The 17,554-nt window shown below is 41.3% G+C and overlaps 1 protein-coding gene across 9 annotated transcripts in view; it reads left to right on the top strand.

Moving 5' to 3' along the window:
* Nucleotides 1-687: 687 nt before the first annotated feature.
* The window catches only part of COBL (cordon-bleu WH2 repeat protein), a 157,423-nt gene continuing 140,556 nt past the window's right edge, over nt 688-17,554 (top strand). For all 9 annotated transcript variants that reach the window (XM_039714767.1, XM_039714765.1, XM_039714766.1 and 6 more), the window contains exon 1: nt 688-1,208. In XM_039714767.1, coding sequence (XP_039570701.1) covers nt 952-1,208 — 257 coding nt within the window. In that variant the 5' untranslated portion in view covers nt 688-951. The remainder of the gene's footprint in view (nt 1,209-17,554) is intronic.

The following is a 17,554-nucleotide window of genomic DNA, read 5'->3' as shown; positions in this document are numbered from 1 at the left end:
AGGGGTGCCATTAACCAGAACCTGTGCGACTATCATCAGCCAGGTAAAACAGCAGGTAAGGCAGCAGCCCAGTTCCTCCTTAGAGTAAACTACACTCAGCCTGCTTGCTCCTGTCTCCTGGTCCTGGTGTTGGCTGCTGGCCTAACCTGTCTCTACCAATCTCCCACCGTGGCCGGGAAAGCAACAGGGCACAAATGGAAAGGAGTAGAGAAACTCTTGAAATACCCGGAGAAGCCAGACTGCCCAAAGTCGGGCGTGCCGGGCTGAGGACACACACAACAGTAGTGCCAGCCAGACTTCCCCGCCTCCAACCTGGTTTTGCTTTTGCTACAGGTGTAGCAGTCGATATTCTGGGGAAAAGGCGTGAGGGGGAAAATTCCTGAAACAACACACACAGATTTTAGCGCGATGCCCACGTTCCCGCGAATACCGTGCCGCTGCGCGCCCCGCACCGCCCGGGGAGCGGGGCTGCGTTTTCCGTGCTGGGCTCGTTCCGCAGGACGAAAACCGAGGAGAAGCCTGCCTTGCCGTGCCACGGCCGTCCTGCCCCTCTCCCTGACCACAGCCGCTGCTAATTTTAAAAGTTGTTTGTACCGCCTCCGAGAGAAGAAAAATATGTCCCTGTATGAACAGAGGTGACGAGAAACAGGCCTTAGGTGGCAGAGCCAGGGCTGGGCAGGGTGTGAGGCTGAGGAAAAGCCTCCGCTCCCGGCGGGGCTCAGTCTCGGGCACGCTCGCCTGACAAGCACTGGGTTTGCCAAGTGGCAAAACAGAGAGAGGAGGGTCCTGGGAGCTGGCGCTGGCGGGAATTTGTGTCGGTTTGTCGCTCCTCTCCCCCTCCTGTTACCCCATCCGTCCCTCTCCCACGCCGTGGCGTGGGCGGCGTGGGCGGCCGCCCTGGCAGTGCCCGCGGGGGCGACCGCCGTGTTTGCGTTTGTGCCGGGCAGTCTCATGGAAACCGGCTCGCAGCGCCCCCGCACTCCCGCGCTGCCCGGGCAGCGGCCGGCGGGGGAGGTGGGGGCGAGGGAGGGGGCGAAGGCGGCTCTCACTCCTGTACTCTCCTCTCTTCCCTCCCTCTCGGTACCCCCGCCTCCGACCTTCGCCTCTGCCGGGATCGCGTCTTGCACCGGCCCGTCCTCTGAGAAGTGGCGAGGGGGCCCGGCCATGGAGACCCTCGTGCGCCCCGGGGCCAGCAAACCCCCCACCGGGTAAGCTCCCGCCGGGACCCGGGCGGACCGGCGCCTCTCCTCTCCACGGGCGGGAGTGGCTCCGGACGGCGACAGCGGCCGTGCTGGCCGGCGGGCCGCGGTGCCTTCCCTCCGTCCCGCCTGTCTCGCTTCCCGCTGGGCGCCGAGCTCGGAGCGGCGCGCAGGTGCCGGCGGCCGGCCCGCTCGGAGCGCAGCCCTGGGACGGAGGGGCAGCGGGGCGGTGAGCTCGGGCGCGAAAAGGTCAGGAGCAGGAGAAAGTGCCTGTTTCGCCTTTGCCCCGCCGGAGGGGCGCCCCGGGCCGGCTGCCGGCGCTGCGCCTCCGGCTGCGAGACCGGAGAGCCGGTTCGGTTCAGGGCTTGTTCCCTTCAGGGGCTGGTTCGGAGCGGCCCTGCGGGACGAAGGGCAGCCGCTGCTTGTAGCTCCAGACCCAGGCCGCCAGGACTGGAAGGGACACTGGCGGGGAGGGCGCTGGGGCCGCAGCGGGGCTCGGGGCAGACCCGTCCGCAGAGGGTCCGGGGAAGTTCTGGCCCGTACGCCCGTCTGCCCCAGCGCTAGGACGCAGCTGCCAAAAGCCTTTGAAAGGTTTATTCAGCCGTCCCCGACGAGGGTCTCAGCCCCACCGCACGGCCGCGGCAGGGGAAGGAAGAGCACTGCCAACCGCGAATTAGAAGTGCCCAAAATTGTCCGAGGTTGGTGGGAGACCGCGGTGACTATTCCCAGTGCCTACTGCCTTTGGTGACAGGCACCGCTCTCGCAGCACTATTGCTAAGTAGCGGTCAGCCCGAGTGCAGACAGCGGGAGGGTTTGGGGTTTTTCAAGAGAACAGACAAGTAGAAGATATGCCAGCAGTGGAATTTATTAGTCCTTAATTAAACGACGAGAGCAGCAGCACGATGAGGTCCTAAGTGATCCTCTTTTGTCAGAGCAAAAGCTGGGCAAGTTTTAAGAGCTGTGCTGTCTGCTCGCTGCAATTTACTGCTCTACTTCACACTGTACAGGCTGAAAGAGACTGTGATTGCTTCAGCAGCTTATTTATTTTTAGTTCTAATGTTTATATCATAAATTTCTTTTCAACAAAGTAGAAAATAGCTCTAAAGTATGTGCTAGTGGGCTACAGTAGTTTTGTTCAGTTTTGTTTCCTTAGTTTGTGTTTAATAGGGAACCTTGCAGTGTACACAGAAAGTAGTATAGGGAGCAGTGAATGAAGAAAAGATGCCATTACTAGTGCTGTACTAATGAAACAGTGTGTGCCATTTTTCTTTGACTTGTAGAGTATGACATAGCTTGCTGCTCTTTTTGTAAATAAAATACTTAATTCCAGGTGAAATCGAGCCTGTTTGATCATGACCTTTTAGGCTAATCTTCCAGGAAGAGTGGTAGATGTAAGGTGCCTCCCCTCTCTGTACTTAGTTGATGTAACAGTATAGCTGCTTTCTAAAATCCTGATGAAGAAGAGATCTGTGGTGCCAATTTACATGTGGCTTTGAAGAGTAATTCAGATGCAGTGCTGACTAAAAATTTGTCTTGATTGCTAGGTATCCAAAGATTCATTAAAAAAATTTAATTTGCAATGGGAACGCATGTCATTGATGCATCTCAGACAGGACCACTGGTGCCCGGGGACATTTCTGAATAAAACTCCTGAATCCTTTTGTAACCAGTTTAATTTGTGTAAACTTGTCCTCAGCCAGATTCAGAAATCACATGCATGAACAGAAGTTACAGTAACTGCATTAACTTCAGTCATATAGCTCCTGACATGGCTCAAGAAGATGAATCCAATGGTAGGGTGCAGATGCACTTGTGATATTGTATAACAAAGTGTGTGGGTGCTAATCTGCTCATGTGGAAGCTGATGGCAACACTGTCATGTGCACCAAGAGGTGACCGCCTTTTTTATCAGAGCTCATTTCAGCCTTGAATTACTTTGTGTTGCCTTTCTTGCAAGTCAGACCTTCCCAGCCTGGATGTGTCTGTGCTGTTAGCAGGGGACTTCACTGAATGGTTCATAATTCCCTCAGTTGCTATCATCCATAGTGGACCCTGGTGGATGTTTGATCCTAATGAGATTTTACTCGCTGAGTGATGAAACCTGTTAGGGTCAGGAAAGTGCAGCCAGAGCACAGCTTTGTCCTTTTTGGTTTCCATATGAATCAAAACATGAACTGCATCTGTGGAGTGTGGCTGAGGACCTCTGGCTGTTAAGGCCGTTGTGACAGAAGTACCTTCCTTTCATGGCAGAAGATGTGCTATACACGTTTCCAGCTTATTGATTGACTTAGCTTGCAGTTATGAAAGGCAGGTTAAAATGACCATAGCTTCAAAATTTTTAACAAAATTTAGGCAGAGCTGTTTTGTCTCTATGTAAATCATTAACAACAACATTGTGACCCGCCCTTGTTAAACAGTGAACAAATTTAATGTATCATTTTGTGCAGGTTAGAGCAGCTCTGCTGTGTGCTTACACTGATAAATTGATTATGTGTGTTCCACAGCACAGTTCCTTGAGAATTGCACATTGAAATGCAGGATACTGTTAGGTTTTTTGGTTTTGGGTTGTTTTTGTTGTTTGTTTTAAATGGCAAAGGAAAAACGGGATTTTTCCCATTTTTCAGTTTCAAAAAAAATTGCAGATTTCAGAACCAATAATTTTATTATTACTGATTGCTAGGCATCCGTTTTTTAGAAGCTTTACCAAGTAAATAATGCTTTATATAATGAATATTTATTTTGGTTTACAAAAATGAATTGAAGACAATCAGTAGCAAAAGTAGAAATGACAATTTTCTCTGTGATTACGCGATGGATACTAAAAGACAAATACACTTCTTTAGTATCTTTCTGATAGTATCTGCCCTTGTTTCATTAGGGAGAACAGAGAGAATCTTCTCTGGGTGTTTCAGCTGGTTTCTTTTTTGACCATAATTTGCCGTAACAGACATACACTGATCATAAATGTCACTGCATGCTGTTGATGAATACATGTCATAAATGGCACTGCATGCTCAAGGATCCATTCTGTTCTGCTCTGTTAGGAACCCTGCAAAGAGCAGAGCATCTTTCCTGGCCACTGAAGGCATCTCCATCTCCCACAGAAGCCAGTAGTTTATGGAGCCATCTTCATGCCTGTGTCTGAGCACAGAAAAGCTTCCTCTGGAGTCTGGCAAATGTGGGGAAAGCCTCTGTATTCAACTGGATGTATGAGTGCTTTCTTTAAGTAGGACCTTTATTTTCTGTGCTTCAACTTCCTTCCCTATCTCACAGGGCCTTATGGTAACTAACAAATACAGGCACATCTTAGCACACCCACTTTATAGTGACTTCCCTGCTGGATTAAAGTGTCCCTGGAAGTCAGATATGGATGTGAAACATCAGTAATGTTTACATGCAGAACTGGGGAAAGAAAACCCCCAGCTACAGAGCAAGTTGGACATCTCAGCTTGTTGATACCTTTTCTTACTATTTTATAACTATGACACATAGTTAAGTGGGCTACTTTGTGAAAGTGCACAACCAGCTTTAAAAAAATATTAATATTGTGGTTTGGGGTTTTATTGTCTTGTCTAGGAAAGCCTGGAGAGCACTGTTTTGCACAGAACATCCCTTAGTCTGTGTAACACTAGTTTTATCATACTCTAGCTCACCTCCAGGTGTTGCACAGTTTAGGGTAAAAAGAAACAACATGTAATTAGTTTTTAATTGGAAAACTGAGCAATTTTATATGTTTTCCATGTTTTGTATTTATATGAGATTTCTGTGTAATGTGCAAAGTGGTGGACGGCAAAGGGCAATGACTGCAACCAGAAATGTAGAGTAGCAGTGTGATAAAATTGCAGAGTGGTTTGGGTTGAAAAGAACCATAAAGATCATATCATTCCAACTCTCCTGCTGTAGGCAGGAACACCTTCCACTAGAGCAGGCTGCTCAAAATCCCATCCAGTTTGGCCTTGGATGGGATATGCACAGCTTCTCTGGGCAACCTGTTCCACTGTCTCATCACGTGGTAAAAAATTCCTTCCTAATATTTCATCTAAACCTCCTTTCTTTTCGCTTAAACCATTCCCCCTTCTTCTATACCTGCATGGTAGCAACTTTCAAGATTGCTACCTTGACCAGTTGCAAAACTTACACTTGTGCTTTTGGCATTGGCCTTCGCATTGTTTCATTATTTGTATCTGTACCACTCTTCCAGAATTCAGTCAATTCACTTCAATGCACTGCTTATATGTGCACCTGAGACAGGGAGCTTCCCTGTGATGTATTTTCCTGGCACCACAGTCAACATTAACGCTGTCTTTTTCTCAGTCTGGGCCCAAAGTATTTCTTTCAGTGTCAGTGGAAATACATCACATTAAATAAAATTATGGTAGTAATGGCAGAAAAATTGTGTTTGCTATTACATGGAATGAAACAGGGCAATTTTTCTGTGTTTGGCACCTCCATACGTATGTAACTGTTCAGCTAATATACTGTAACAGATTTGTATTTTCAGTCATGACTAATATCTCAGGATTGCTGAAGATAAGGATACTAATTGTAAGAGTAAGCCAAATGGCAAGATAAATGCAATGCACTCCAGTCCTGACAGCTGTTCTTTCTGAAGTCCAAATTCCTATTTCTCATATCTTTTTTTTCCTTATTTTTCCCCTTTTCCATTCTTTCAGAATCTGCCAGAGTAGAGAATGGAAGTGTTATAAAATTTCTTTCATTTCTGTACTGTCTAGAATATTCAGGATTTGTTTTGATTTTCCCCATCTCCCAGTTGTCTCTCATTATTTTGTTTCTATGGAATCTTTTATATTTTTTCATCTTGCTCTTTTATGCCACTCCTGCCACTGTTAGAGGAAATTGAACCTTCTCTTTTTTACTGTCATCTTAGTTGTTGTTCATGTTCTTTCCCTTTTAATTTCAGATTAATTTTTCTTCACATTTTGCTCCTGCAAATTTATGTCTTGGTCAATTTTCTAATCTTCATAGCAATATTTCACTGCTCTGCAGGAACATTTTGATGGGACATATTTTACTTACTACCCTTTATGGGCTGGCTACACCAGAAACAGTCAATTTCAGGAGGCTGCACTGGAGAAGAGGATGTTAATTACAGTTTCAAGTGCTCTCATGGGTACACTTTCAGAAGATGCTGACCCTTAAAGAAAAACAATTTCCTAAATATTTATATTGAAGTCAGTTGAATAAATACACGGCTGTTTTGTGTGTAGTTAATCTTGCTGGAGAAGTGGTATATTTCTTTTTGCCATGTAATTCAGATTCCAATGCATGCTTATGGCCAGAATGAAACATTTTTTTTTTCCTTTCAAAGGAATGAGAGTTCTATTGAATACGTGTATTTATTCTTAATCATCTGTCCTCATGTACACTTGAATTATCTCACAAGCATTTCCGAAGACTTCCTAACAATATTCATTTGGCTTAAAGAAATGCATATAGAAGGCTCCATATTATTTATATAGGCAGAAGTGTGAACACATTTACATGACCAGCTCCAAAAGCAGCCAGGAGGCCTGTGGCAGAGTTAGGGAAGTACCTCACTTCTCCTGAATCACAATTCAGTGCCTTAACAAGTGTTCCCCTGTGTCTGGGCTTTAGCTACTCTGTTAGCATCAGCAAACACTTGATTTTCTGGCAACGACTGTGTTCTGTATACTGCAGCTTTTTGTGTTGCTCTGGCATTGTGATTTCCATGAAAATTGACAGTTTTCACACTTTAATGCTGCTTCTAAGAGAATGATGGGCCTTTAGAAATTGTTTTTTCCATAGTGGGTTAAGCCAGTTTATGCATGAGAAACTGGGAATTGGAAAAGACTTACAATCCATGTTTCCAGCTAAAATTATGATTTAAGGATCATTTAGAAATGGCAGCATTTCCAGGTCATGGAAATTACAACCCTTATTAAATGAATCCTCTTAATATAGAGAGAGTTTCCAGAGCTGTGAGTTGCCCAGTGAGCCAGGCTGCTTATCATCAAATAACTGATGCTGGGAATAGTGTATTGTTGTCATAGTTTCAGCATGAGAGTGTCAGTGATGAGGCAGGGGCTGGACCTGTGCTAAGGAGCAAGTCACAAAGCAGTGTGGCACTGATGCACAACATCTCATACCCACTTCTGTCCCCTCATACCAGAAACCATGTCTTTTCAGTTTTATTCATACCTCAGCTAATAAGCCTGCCTCGGGTGCTGTGCATTTGTGCAGAGGAGTTGTAATAACCAGAGAAAGGGGGAAAAATGGATGGGGGATGTTTTTTCTGTTCTTTTGTTCTTACTGTAGCTTCCAGATTCAGAGTGTCTATGGGACTATAAAATTAATTTCTTATTCCTGTAAATTCAACATGATATTTGTATGTTAAGCTGTGTTTTGTGTGTTCCTTGGCATGTGTTGTATGGAAGAGAGTTGTCAGTCTCCTTTACAGTTTCAGTGATGAAACGTGAGTTACAAAGCTTTCTCTAATAGTCAAAAATTTATGCAGCCTGGGTACACTATTTTTTGGACATGGTGAGAATCATTAAAGCAGGTAGGAAAGGTGGAAATGATGTGGTGCGGTCTGGCCTGAGGTACTTGCAGATGTGCAGTAGACAGACTGCATTTTGGGTTTGGTTCTCTGTTCTCTAGTGTCTTGTTTTTATTAAATATGGTTGACCTGTGCTTAAGTATTCAAGGCTGGTCTGTGACCTTTTCTCCCTCTTCCTCTCTCAGTGTTGCTGTGGTGTACACAAAGTGGAACAGCTCAATAAAGTGTGATGGAGAATTCCTCACCTAAGTAATTATCAACCAGGTAACTAGGGAACTCACAGGAAACCCATGCTCAAGGATCTGTCTGACAAAGAAAAGGCTGAGGGTTAAACTTGCAGTAGCTTTTATTACACCAAATTGTGAGGACCACCTGCACCTGGAATCCTCCTTTTTCCTTTGAGTGAGAAGCCAGACAGATGTGAGCCTCAGTATTCCTGAAGCCATTGTGTTGTAGTTGGTGTTTCTGTAGCAAGCTCTCACTAGTGACTCAGAGGCTAGAGAAAATATGGTCTTCCTCAGCTGCACTGATGTGGTGCTAAAAGTGAAAAAGTTTGTTTGTTCAAAAAAATAAACTGGTAACATGCAAAATCATCCCTCTGATATGGAGCTTGAGCAAGAAAATTACATTTTATATTATCAGTGTTCTAAATATAGCCATACTGTAAGGTTCCAATAGAAAGTACCAATCCAAAAGCACTTAATCAGATAAGTGTTACTTTATGTTTTCACCAGGAGTGAGTAACAATCAGTGTGATTCTCTGTTTGCTGTGCCTACTTTCCTTTCCTGTGTGTTAGGCTCTATTTATATAAATGCATGCTGATCTCATTGACTGTTACTGGAGTGTTATTGTGAAGTGGAGCTAAAACTGTTGGTTTTCAGTAAACAGGGGTTAAGGACATTTGGGTTTTTTTTGAAGCCCACACAAACAGATTTAAAAAGCATAACATTAATGGTTGATGAGATGCTTTCTGAATTTTCAAATGTTGTTTCAAGAAACATTCTTGTTAGCATTCATAGTAAGATGATATAAAACCTGTTTATATTACTGCTTTTTGGTAATATTTCAGTGACTTGGTTAGACTAAAGAACAGTAAAATTCAAGGGCCCGAGTACAAACGCACCATTGATGATCAGTTGTTGCCATCTGCAAAGTCTGATAGTCATTCCTGCTGGTCCTCTTTTCTCTGAAGAAGCACGGTCCTTTGGGTTTTTTTGCAGGGGAGGGGGGAAATGCTTCTCCTTTGTATTTGTGTTATGTGATGCCAGGAGATGGTGAGGTGGTGGCTTGAGCAGAAGTTTTTCCTCTGAGGTTCTGTGGTGGTCCCCATGCTGTAGTTACAGTCACCTCAGTTACAGAATCACCCACCAGTTACAGAATCATGTCAGTCAAGGCCAACATCTCCAGGGACACAAGAGGAAAGTTCTGTTTTAGATTATCCAGATTACTTGTTTTAAAAGCTCATTTCTTCCCTTTTGCCCAATACATCCCAATCCAGTGGGCATTCTTCAGTGCTCACCCTGGAGATTTGCTGGGTGCTGTGACAGCAGTCTTCTGATGTAAGAGAAAATTAACTAGTAAATTCTACTCAAACCCTTTAAAACACTCATCTTTTGTTGTGTAGAGTTATTTTGTTTATGATAACAACCTTTTCCCTGTGTTAGTAGGTTCCAAAAGATAAATAAAAACTCCAAGTTACTTTTTAAAAAAACACATTATTTCTTTTTTTTTCTTGCTTCTGTGCTTAGATGATTTTCTTTTCTGCACTTTTTATGTTTGAGGTCAGTATCTTGCATAGGCAGCAAAAATACCTCCTAGATAAATACATCAAGCATGGTACGTCTGCTCTTACTGTGCACAGAACGCGTATTTCCCCTCCCTGTTTTTGTGTGAGTTTGCCAGGAGGGGAGTCTCCAAAATCAATAAACAATTTCAGACAAATGGAAATGGGAAGAAAAACCGTTTTCTGTGCTTTTTTTCAATATCTGCTCCTGTGACAGTGCTTTATTTCTGAACATCTCAGCAGTGGTTCAGGGTGCTGAGGAGGCAATATCTTGGTGCAAATCCAGATTCCTTCTGTTTCTTTTTGTGGTATTGAGTTTGGTTTTGTTTTGCCTTTTTTTTTTTTTTTTCTTTTGAATAACTTCTCATGGTACTTTTGGAACCAAGCCTACACTTTTATGGATAATAAATAAATTACTGCTGGTTTCCCTGGGGGTACAGCTCATGTTTCAGTGTCAACACAGCCTTCTCCGCTCTAAGGGGGCTGGTCGTGTTGCTTGTGGTCGTTCTGAGGAACACTTACTGCTAGGACAGGGCTTTCTTCTTGGGAAGGAGGCCAGCCTTTGGCTTCTGCTGTGATTAAAATCTTGCTACTGTGACACCTTCAGGTGCTCCTAAGACTGACTCTCTCAATTCATGAAATACAGTTAGGTCAGATCACATTGCTAAACTGATGGTGTTGCAATTAACACAGTTATTTATTTTAGTTGCTTTTAATTACCTGTTTCTTTTCCTCTGCTGAACTGGAGAGTCACTCAGTCATGTCACAGCAACACAGAGGAGCATCACATGCTGAAATAATGTTACATGGCCAGATGTGCATTACCTTGTGCTTTCTGAGATATGCGGTCTTTTTGCTGTCTTATTTCATGGCTTAAGTCTGTTGTGCAGCTTCATTCCCTGGGTAGTGACTTGTTCTGAGGGGGACAAATTCTGACCATTGTCTACTTAGTGAATCCCCAACACTTCATTTATCCAGGGATGCTGCAAATTGTCCAATACTGGGCTGCGTGTGGGAGTAGACTTGCCCGAGCCCAGACTGACATGGGGATGATAGGGAGCAACCAGAGTGCAGCACAAAATTGTTTTCCAGCTCCATCATGTTGTTTATAAACCAGAAGCTATTTTTGTTCCCGCTCTTACACTAGCAAGTCAAGGATTGCTGTCTTCTGATCAAGTCTATTGTTCTGAAATATAATGTGTTAGTGCGGAATTGCTTCTTCTTCTTAAACTTAGCTTTTCTGTTGTGAGGCAAACACAGACATATCCATGTGTGATGAACAGAGGGTCCAAGATCAAACTTAAAATTGAAATAAATCACCTTTTATGAGTCATTACCTAACAGAATTTTATCTTAAGTTCAGAGATTTGTGGATTTTCCAAATTACCTGTGTAGGTAGGAGAAGGATAAAAATTTACACTGCAGTTTTAAATAATAAATTTAATTGGCTGTTTTTTCCCTTCATCTTGAGTCCCATGGATTGTACCAACTTTGTAAAACAGTTCAGAAAACGCTACCTAAGCACAGCCTTGTTGATGATTAAACCATGTCATGACATGGTGTCAGTAAAGCTGCTGACAGTAAAGTGACGACAGTAAAGTTGCTTTCTTCCTAACTTCCTAGCAAATACTTGAATTTCCCTTCCAGCTTTTACATAGATTTGTAAGAAAGAAGAGAATACCCTCCTGAAAGAGCAATTAGTTATTCTGCAACAAATATTTACTCTTCTAGAGAAGATTGATAATAGTTGTGGTGTAGAATTCTTTCTGAAGAAGACGAATTGTGAATTTTGGAACTATTTGCTATCAGTGGGTGCAAGCTGTTTTTTGATTTCTTTGCTTTTAATAGCTCTATTTCACAAATAATAATGTGTCGTGTGATTTTAGCATGTGATACTAGGATCAAAATACAGGGCTTCCCTTTCCAGACTCAGATGTAGTATTTCTTTCTATTTTTTGTAACATTTGTTATCTTCCATACCATATAAAACAAACCAGGAATTTAATTTTCTAAGAAACACCTTTTTATTTGTTCTTTTTTCCCACCTTAAGTTTTTGTTGAGGCTGTTAGTGTAGTATTGTACAAAATGACTGATAAGGACTGAACACTCAGTGTCAGTCTGTCCCCACTGTCTACTGGACTCTGTTGGGACAGAGTCAGAGAGTCTGCTTGTACTTGCCAGAGAATGAAGAGCAGCAAAAGCACTGGCTATTTGTTTAATGCAAAATTGGAAATGGGACTTAGATCAACTGCTCTGAAGCAGCATGAATTTATTTGACCTTTCCAGCATGGAGGAGACTGGGCATGGCTATGCTCCCACTGCCTTAATAGTCAGATTTTGAGCTGAAGAGTTTGGGTTTGGTCTTCCTCTGCTTCATTTGACAGGCTGAGGTGTGCAAATCCCAAGAAGCTTGGCTGAAATCTCTGGGTCTGCTCCTGCATCAGACAGGTATGGGAGGGACTAATGTGGTCTTCAGTTGGGCAGATCAGGAAAATACTTGTGGATGCACACTGATCTTGGTGCTTTAAAGGGGTTCAGGTTTATGTTTCATATAAAAGTAACAAAAATTTGGTATCTCATTATAAAAGGGGTTGTTTAGGTAAAGATGGGTGAGTGCAGTCTGTACATTCCTCTGTGTGTTCCTTCCGTTGTTGATTTTCTTTACATGATGGTAAACTTCAAAGTGCCATCTTTTCACCAGTATTCTACAGCTAAAGTCCTCTTGGAGATTGTTCATACTGGTTAAGGATACAGAGGTCACTTGTTTCTGTTCTCACTTATTCTTTTTGCAAGATCAGATATTGCTTATATTTTTTTATAAAGCCTACAGCTTGTCTTTCTGTTGCACCAGTCTCATTTAGGAGTTCTGCTCAAGTATATAGTTGTTTGTTGTTTATTATTGAGTATTCTCAAATTAGCCATAGTTATTTTGGAATGAAATCTCTTTGCATTCAAGTGGTTAAATACCACACTTTCTCCTATTAAAAATGAGATCCAGGTCTACTGGAAAATATTTTACACATATAAAACTGCCTGAAGTATCAAACCTGTTTATACAGATACCATGGATTTCTTGCCATAAAAAAGCACCGTAAATTCCCCGTGCTCCTTCATTTTCATAAGGAGTTACTTGAAAAGACATATTGCTTGTGGTGAGTTGCCAATTATTTATATACTAATTTGCTACCTGAGAATAATTTCAGATTTTTAAATTCAGTTTGGTATTGAAGTGATAGAGAGGAAAAAATGTCTGAAACTACTTCATGCTTTACAGTTTAGCTTAAATTTAGTTGGAAGGAAACTAACACTATTGATTTCTTCTTTTTAAAAATTTTATTTTATTTCTTTTTTTAATGGCATGAGTTTATCTTTTAATTAAAGTGGTATATCTGAAAAGAGTTTTGAGTTTTGCTTTTTTTTAATGTAAATTACCACTCACCTGTACTGTTACAGGAGAAACAACTCTGTGCTGTATATAGAATATTAAACTGTCTTCATGTGAGCAGTGTCTGTGTGCAAAACTTTGGTGCCAGATTTGAATAGGAGGCTACATACAGTTGCTGGGAGCAGAGAGCTCTGTTCTGCCATCATTTGAGAAAACATGCACATCAGCCTGCAGTAGAGATCAACCCTTCAAGGAAATGATCCAGACAGTTGATGAGTGGAAATATATTCCCTTTCTTCTCCTTTAAAGGATACCATTGCTGTGTGCAGGGAAAAAAAAAAAAAAAAAAAAAAAAAAGGAAGTTCAGTGGCATTCGACTGTACTACAGGGATACAGTTAAGAGACTAAAAATAGTATTGCTTTATCTTCCAGCAATGAGATAGTTTTTCTTACAAAATTTGGGGAACTAAGTGAATTGGAGACTTCATTTTATTTTTGTGCCTGCTGAAGTACTTATGATTTATTCCATAATGCTTATCAGAAAAGACCTCAATTTTTCAGAATTAAATTGTGTGAGTGTAGAGAGGTCCACAACAGAAGCTGTTTTGGAGGCTTCTTTGCATGACATTTGTGAATAGTACCTGTAGAACTGCTTGGGAGTGATGGGAGGAAGGGTTAGGCTGCAGATGCTCCTGCACAGCTCTAGTCTTGCACACATGCAGCAGGTCTGGGCAGAAAGCTTTCTTACCAAGCAGTAGCACAAGGCAGAGCAAGCACATGGCTTACGCTTGTAGAAAGAAGCAGATTTTTCTTTTATCCTGATGGTTTGGTAGGCTCTCTTGGCATTTAAAAGGAAATGTGTATTATTTTAGGAATCTTTGAAAATGGCAGCATATCTCTGAATTAATGTGTTCATATTTCTCACTGAGTTGCAGATGGAAAACTGTGATTTGGGCAACATATGTTGATTAATACTGAAAATAAATGCTACCCTATGGGACCTTGCTTCTGGAGCCAGCATGTCCACTGAATCGTACAGCTGTGCCAGTCTTTCCAGAATTGTTCTGCAATCTATTTACTTCAAACAATTGTTGCAGTCATGGATGGATTTATGGGGATAATGATCTGACAGACCATGCAAGCTTATAGATTATAAAATTTTCCATACACAGGGAAACCACAGGTTCACCAATTAAACTGTCCTTATAGAGAGAGGAGTGGTACTGCTGTGTTCCTCAAAATACATGTGGAACATAAGAGGTGAGGAAAATAATTTTTATTACTGCACAGTAGGGTGCAGGCGTGTTGACACCTGATGCAGACTCAAAATTTCTCAAAATTCTCTATTGGTTTGTATAGCACAGTCAGCATGTTTCTGTGGTTTGGCATTGTTGCCTGCAGATTTTACAAGCGGTGGAGTTCGATCTTCAAGGTTTATTTTTTTTTAGTAGTCAGAAAGTATGTGTATGTTCCTGGGAGCTCAGGGTAAATAGACCTCACTTGGAAAAACACTTGGAAAAAATGAAACCGTCCCTTGTTAGTGAAGTCTGTTCTTCCCGGCCTTTTTTATTAATTCTTTCTAACAAGTTTCTAATTTTGTGGCATGACAGAAGAGGAGAACTGCGTCCTTGAATTTGTATCTGGAGTAAAGTTATTGTTGCTTGGGGGCCGCATTATACAAGCATTGGAAGGAGTTTTCTTTGCCATGGCTTGTCATCTGACAGCCACGTTCTGCTTGGTCTTGTGCTCCTTGGTCCTTTCAGGTCTCGTCTGCAAGCCTGTTTCTCTCGGCAAAGCTCTGATTCCCCATGCTTGAAGCAGCACTTTAGTCTTCTAAAATTGTCCTTACGGTGACAGTGGGCCAGAAAGTCACAAACTGAGTAGACCCAGGGCACAGCAGAGCGTATATACAGGAAAGTTTTCAAAGAAAGTTTTCAAAGTCCACAGCCACATAAATTGCTTTCCTCAAGCTGCTTATTTGCTTTTATTTTTTTTCCTTGACACCTTTCAGTTCTATCTGCTGTATTCTTTCACTGAGCATTACTGTCCTGCAGAAGAAAAAAAATGTTATTCATGAAATAGCATGTTAAGTTGTGTAGGCATAGTAATAATCATAAAGTTTTACATGTTTAGATATAAATTTTACAATCAGTGTGTTATAAGAAACAGCTACACCCTATTGGTTTATGCTTATAGGTAGGATATAGGCAGGAATAGAATTAGTATTTTTTCTCACTTAATCTAATTCCAGCTATTTTCAAGCTCAGACAATACCAGTGCATTGTCTGCTGTATACCTTTGTAATTACATAAAACTGATAACCAGCCATATGACCTCTGCAAACAGATCTAAATATTACCATCAATTCATTTATTATGTCTTAATATGTCTGTGTGCTTAGATAAGTCTGTAATTCATAATGTGCCATCTTTATTACTTTTTACATAAAGAAACATATTGAACAGTATATCAATGAACATTTAAATGAGAGAACTGAGTATGTGATAATGTACTTATTTTTACAGTGAAAATGTTTTCTCTTCTTAATAGCACTTAATGCTTAATTCCATTATTTTTCTCTATTACAAGTGAAATTTGCATGAACATTGTCAAAATGTGATATAATATGTATATACAGATTGAATAGACAGAGTGGTATTGCTGTAGCACTTGAGTATATTACCTTCTTCACCACATTTCAAAACTTCCTAATAATCAAAACAAGTGAATGTTGTGTAACTTTATGATATGGTTATATAAGTCAGGAAGTTTTAATAATGAAATTAAATGTCATATGCAAACATCAGGGACCTTTTTATCTACAAAACAACTTAGTCTTGAGTGAAAGTTCAGAACTTTACTGCCAGCAGTTTGCTTTCAGCTTTGCTGGAAAATTTATGTTTTACTGACTGAGTCCTGTTTTGAAGAAAGTACGCTTGTGAAAATATGAGATTTTTCACTTTATACAACAAAAATACCTGTCACATCTCTAAAGTTTTTGCTTCTTAGTGAAAAAATTCTAGATAAAATAAACTGTAGCAAGTTGTCTTTTAGGGAAGGAGAAGGGTAAAAAAAAATTATTTCTTACAGATAAAATTTCATAGCTTTTCTCCCTCTTTCAAATTTTCTTTGAATTGACCAAATCAAAGAGACTTTTGTTTTACGAAACCTGCTTTTGATTAAGTTGATTGGGTTTTATTTACCTACTTAATCTGAACTATGCTTCTTCCTTATCGTGTAAAGTCGCTTACTGTTGCTAAATATACCCATGTATTTTAAAGAAGCAAAGCTGTGCGTGAGTACGACCCATTCAGAGTGGGGTTGTAGGGTAGGGAGGGACCTGCTGGTAACCCGAGAGCAAGAGCAGATGCTAAATTAGCAGCTGGATCGTTAGTAATGAGTCCACAAGTGTCTGCTGGGAAATGATCTTCTTTGGGCGCATGTAGCGTGGGTGTGTGGGCTATTCAGAGTTTCTAGCATCTAGTTGCTCTTTACCCATGACTCAAAGGAAAGTCATGGAGCCATGAGGATTTTTATTTTTGAAGCGACTGGCAACTTGTTTTTATTGAAAGTACAGACTGTATCTATAAATTGTCATTATTGTGCACCATTTTCTACTAGGACATGCAATTCAAAAATGATTGGAAGGGCAAGGAGATTGCTGGCAGTATTTAGTTACAAAGTGAAAACCGCAAAAGATCTGTGGAAAAGCAAATAACATTATAAGGGCATCATTAATAAACCCAGGGTTATGTTCATTTTCACCTTTAATATAAACAAGTATCAACCATTGACTATTGTTAGAAGTAGTTGAGATTACAACTGGATGGGACTCTAGAATGTGACTAAGGACTATCAGATGATGTGATTTAAGTGGTACCTAAGCAGGAAAATACAAATAAAAGATTATGAGGAAAAAAAGTAAGAGAGCTGTAAGAAAAGTGCTGAGGAGTCTGGATTTACTTCATATTGAAAATAAATTAATTTCTTTTTATCTTAAGCTAATTATTATGTAAATATGTGCTTTGCAAGTCGCCATTTCTCCATACTGAAGAGAATGTTTAAGTTAGTTTTTTATAAGCTTATCAATTTGGTGAGGATGATTCAATTTTGTAGTATAAACAGATACAAAAGTGATACAGATCGGTAGAAACATGATATATGCATACCATGGTCCTAACGTCATGTGTCAAAAGGTTTTGTGATTTTTTTGTTGTTGTTGTTGATCAGGGGAAAAAACCTTATTATGGAAGGAAAAGAAGCCTTCCAACTGACAAGTGTGATTCTGCTTACTAGTGACTGTCTCATCATAGGCACAAAGTAAGTTTGTGGTGTTTTGAGGCAATGACTATGCTCTAATCCCCCAATAAAAACTAAACAAAAAAATCCCCAGATGGACCCCTTCCAGACTCATGTCTGGACACCCACGCAGCAGTGATTTAACATATGAAGGTGCTGTATCCTACTCAGTTATCCTCCTCTGGTAATTCCACTCCAGTACCAGGTCTGACTGAAGGTCAGTCAAAAGTTAAGGCTTTGGGGCTGGCAGCAAGGTTTTCAGTTAGGTGTTAGGAAGGGTCAGAAGATGATTCTAATAGAAGACCTTCTCGAGACACAAACTTCTTGGCTATTTCGGTGAGGGATGCA

The sequence above is a fragment of the Passer montanus genome, unplaced genomic scaffold (assembly GCF_014805655.1).
Source record: "Passer montanus isolate IOZ18808 unplaced genomic scaffold, ASM1480565v1 scaffold31, whole genome shotgun sequence".
Lineage (NCBI taxonomy): Eukaryota > Metazoa > Chordata > Aves > Passeriformes > Passeridae > Passer > Passer montanus.
This window is presented reverse-complemented; position numbering and strand designations above follow the sequence as displayed.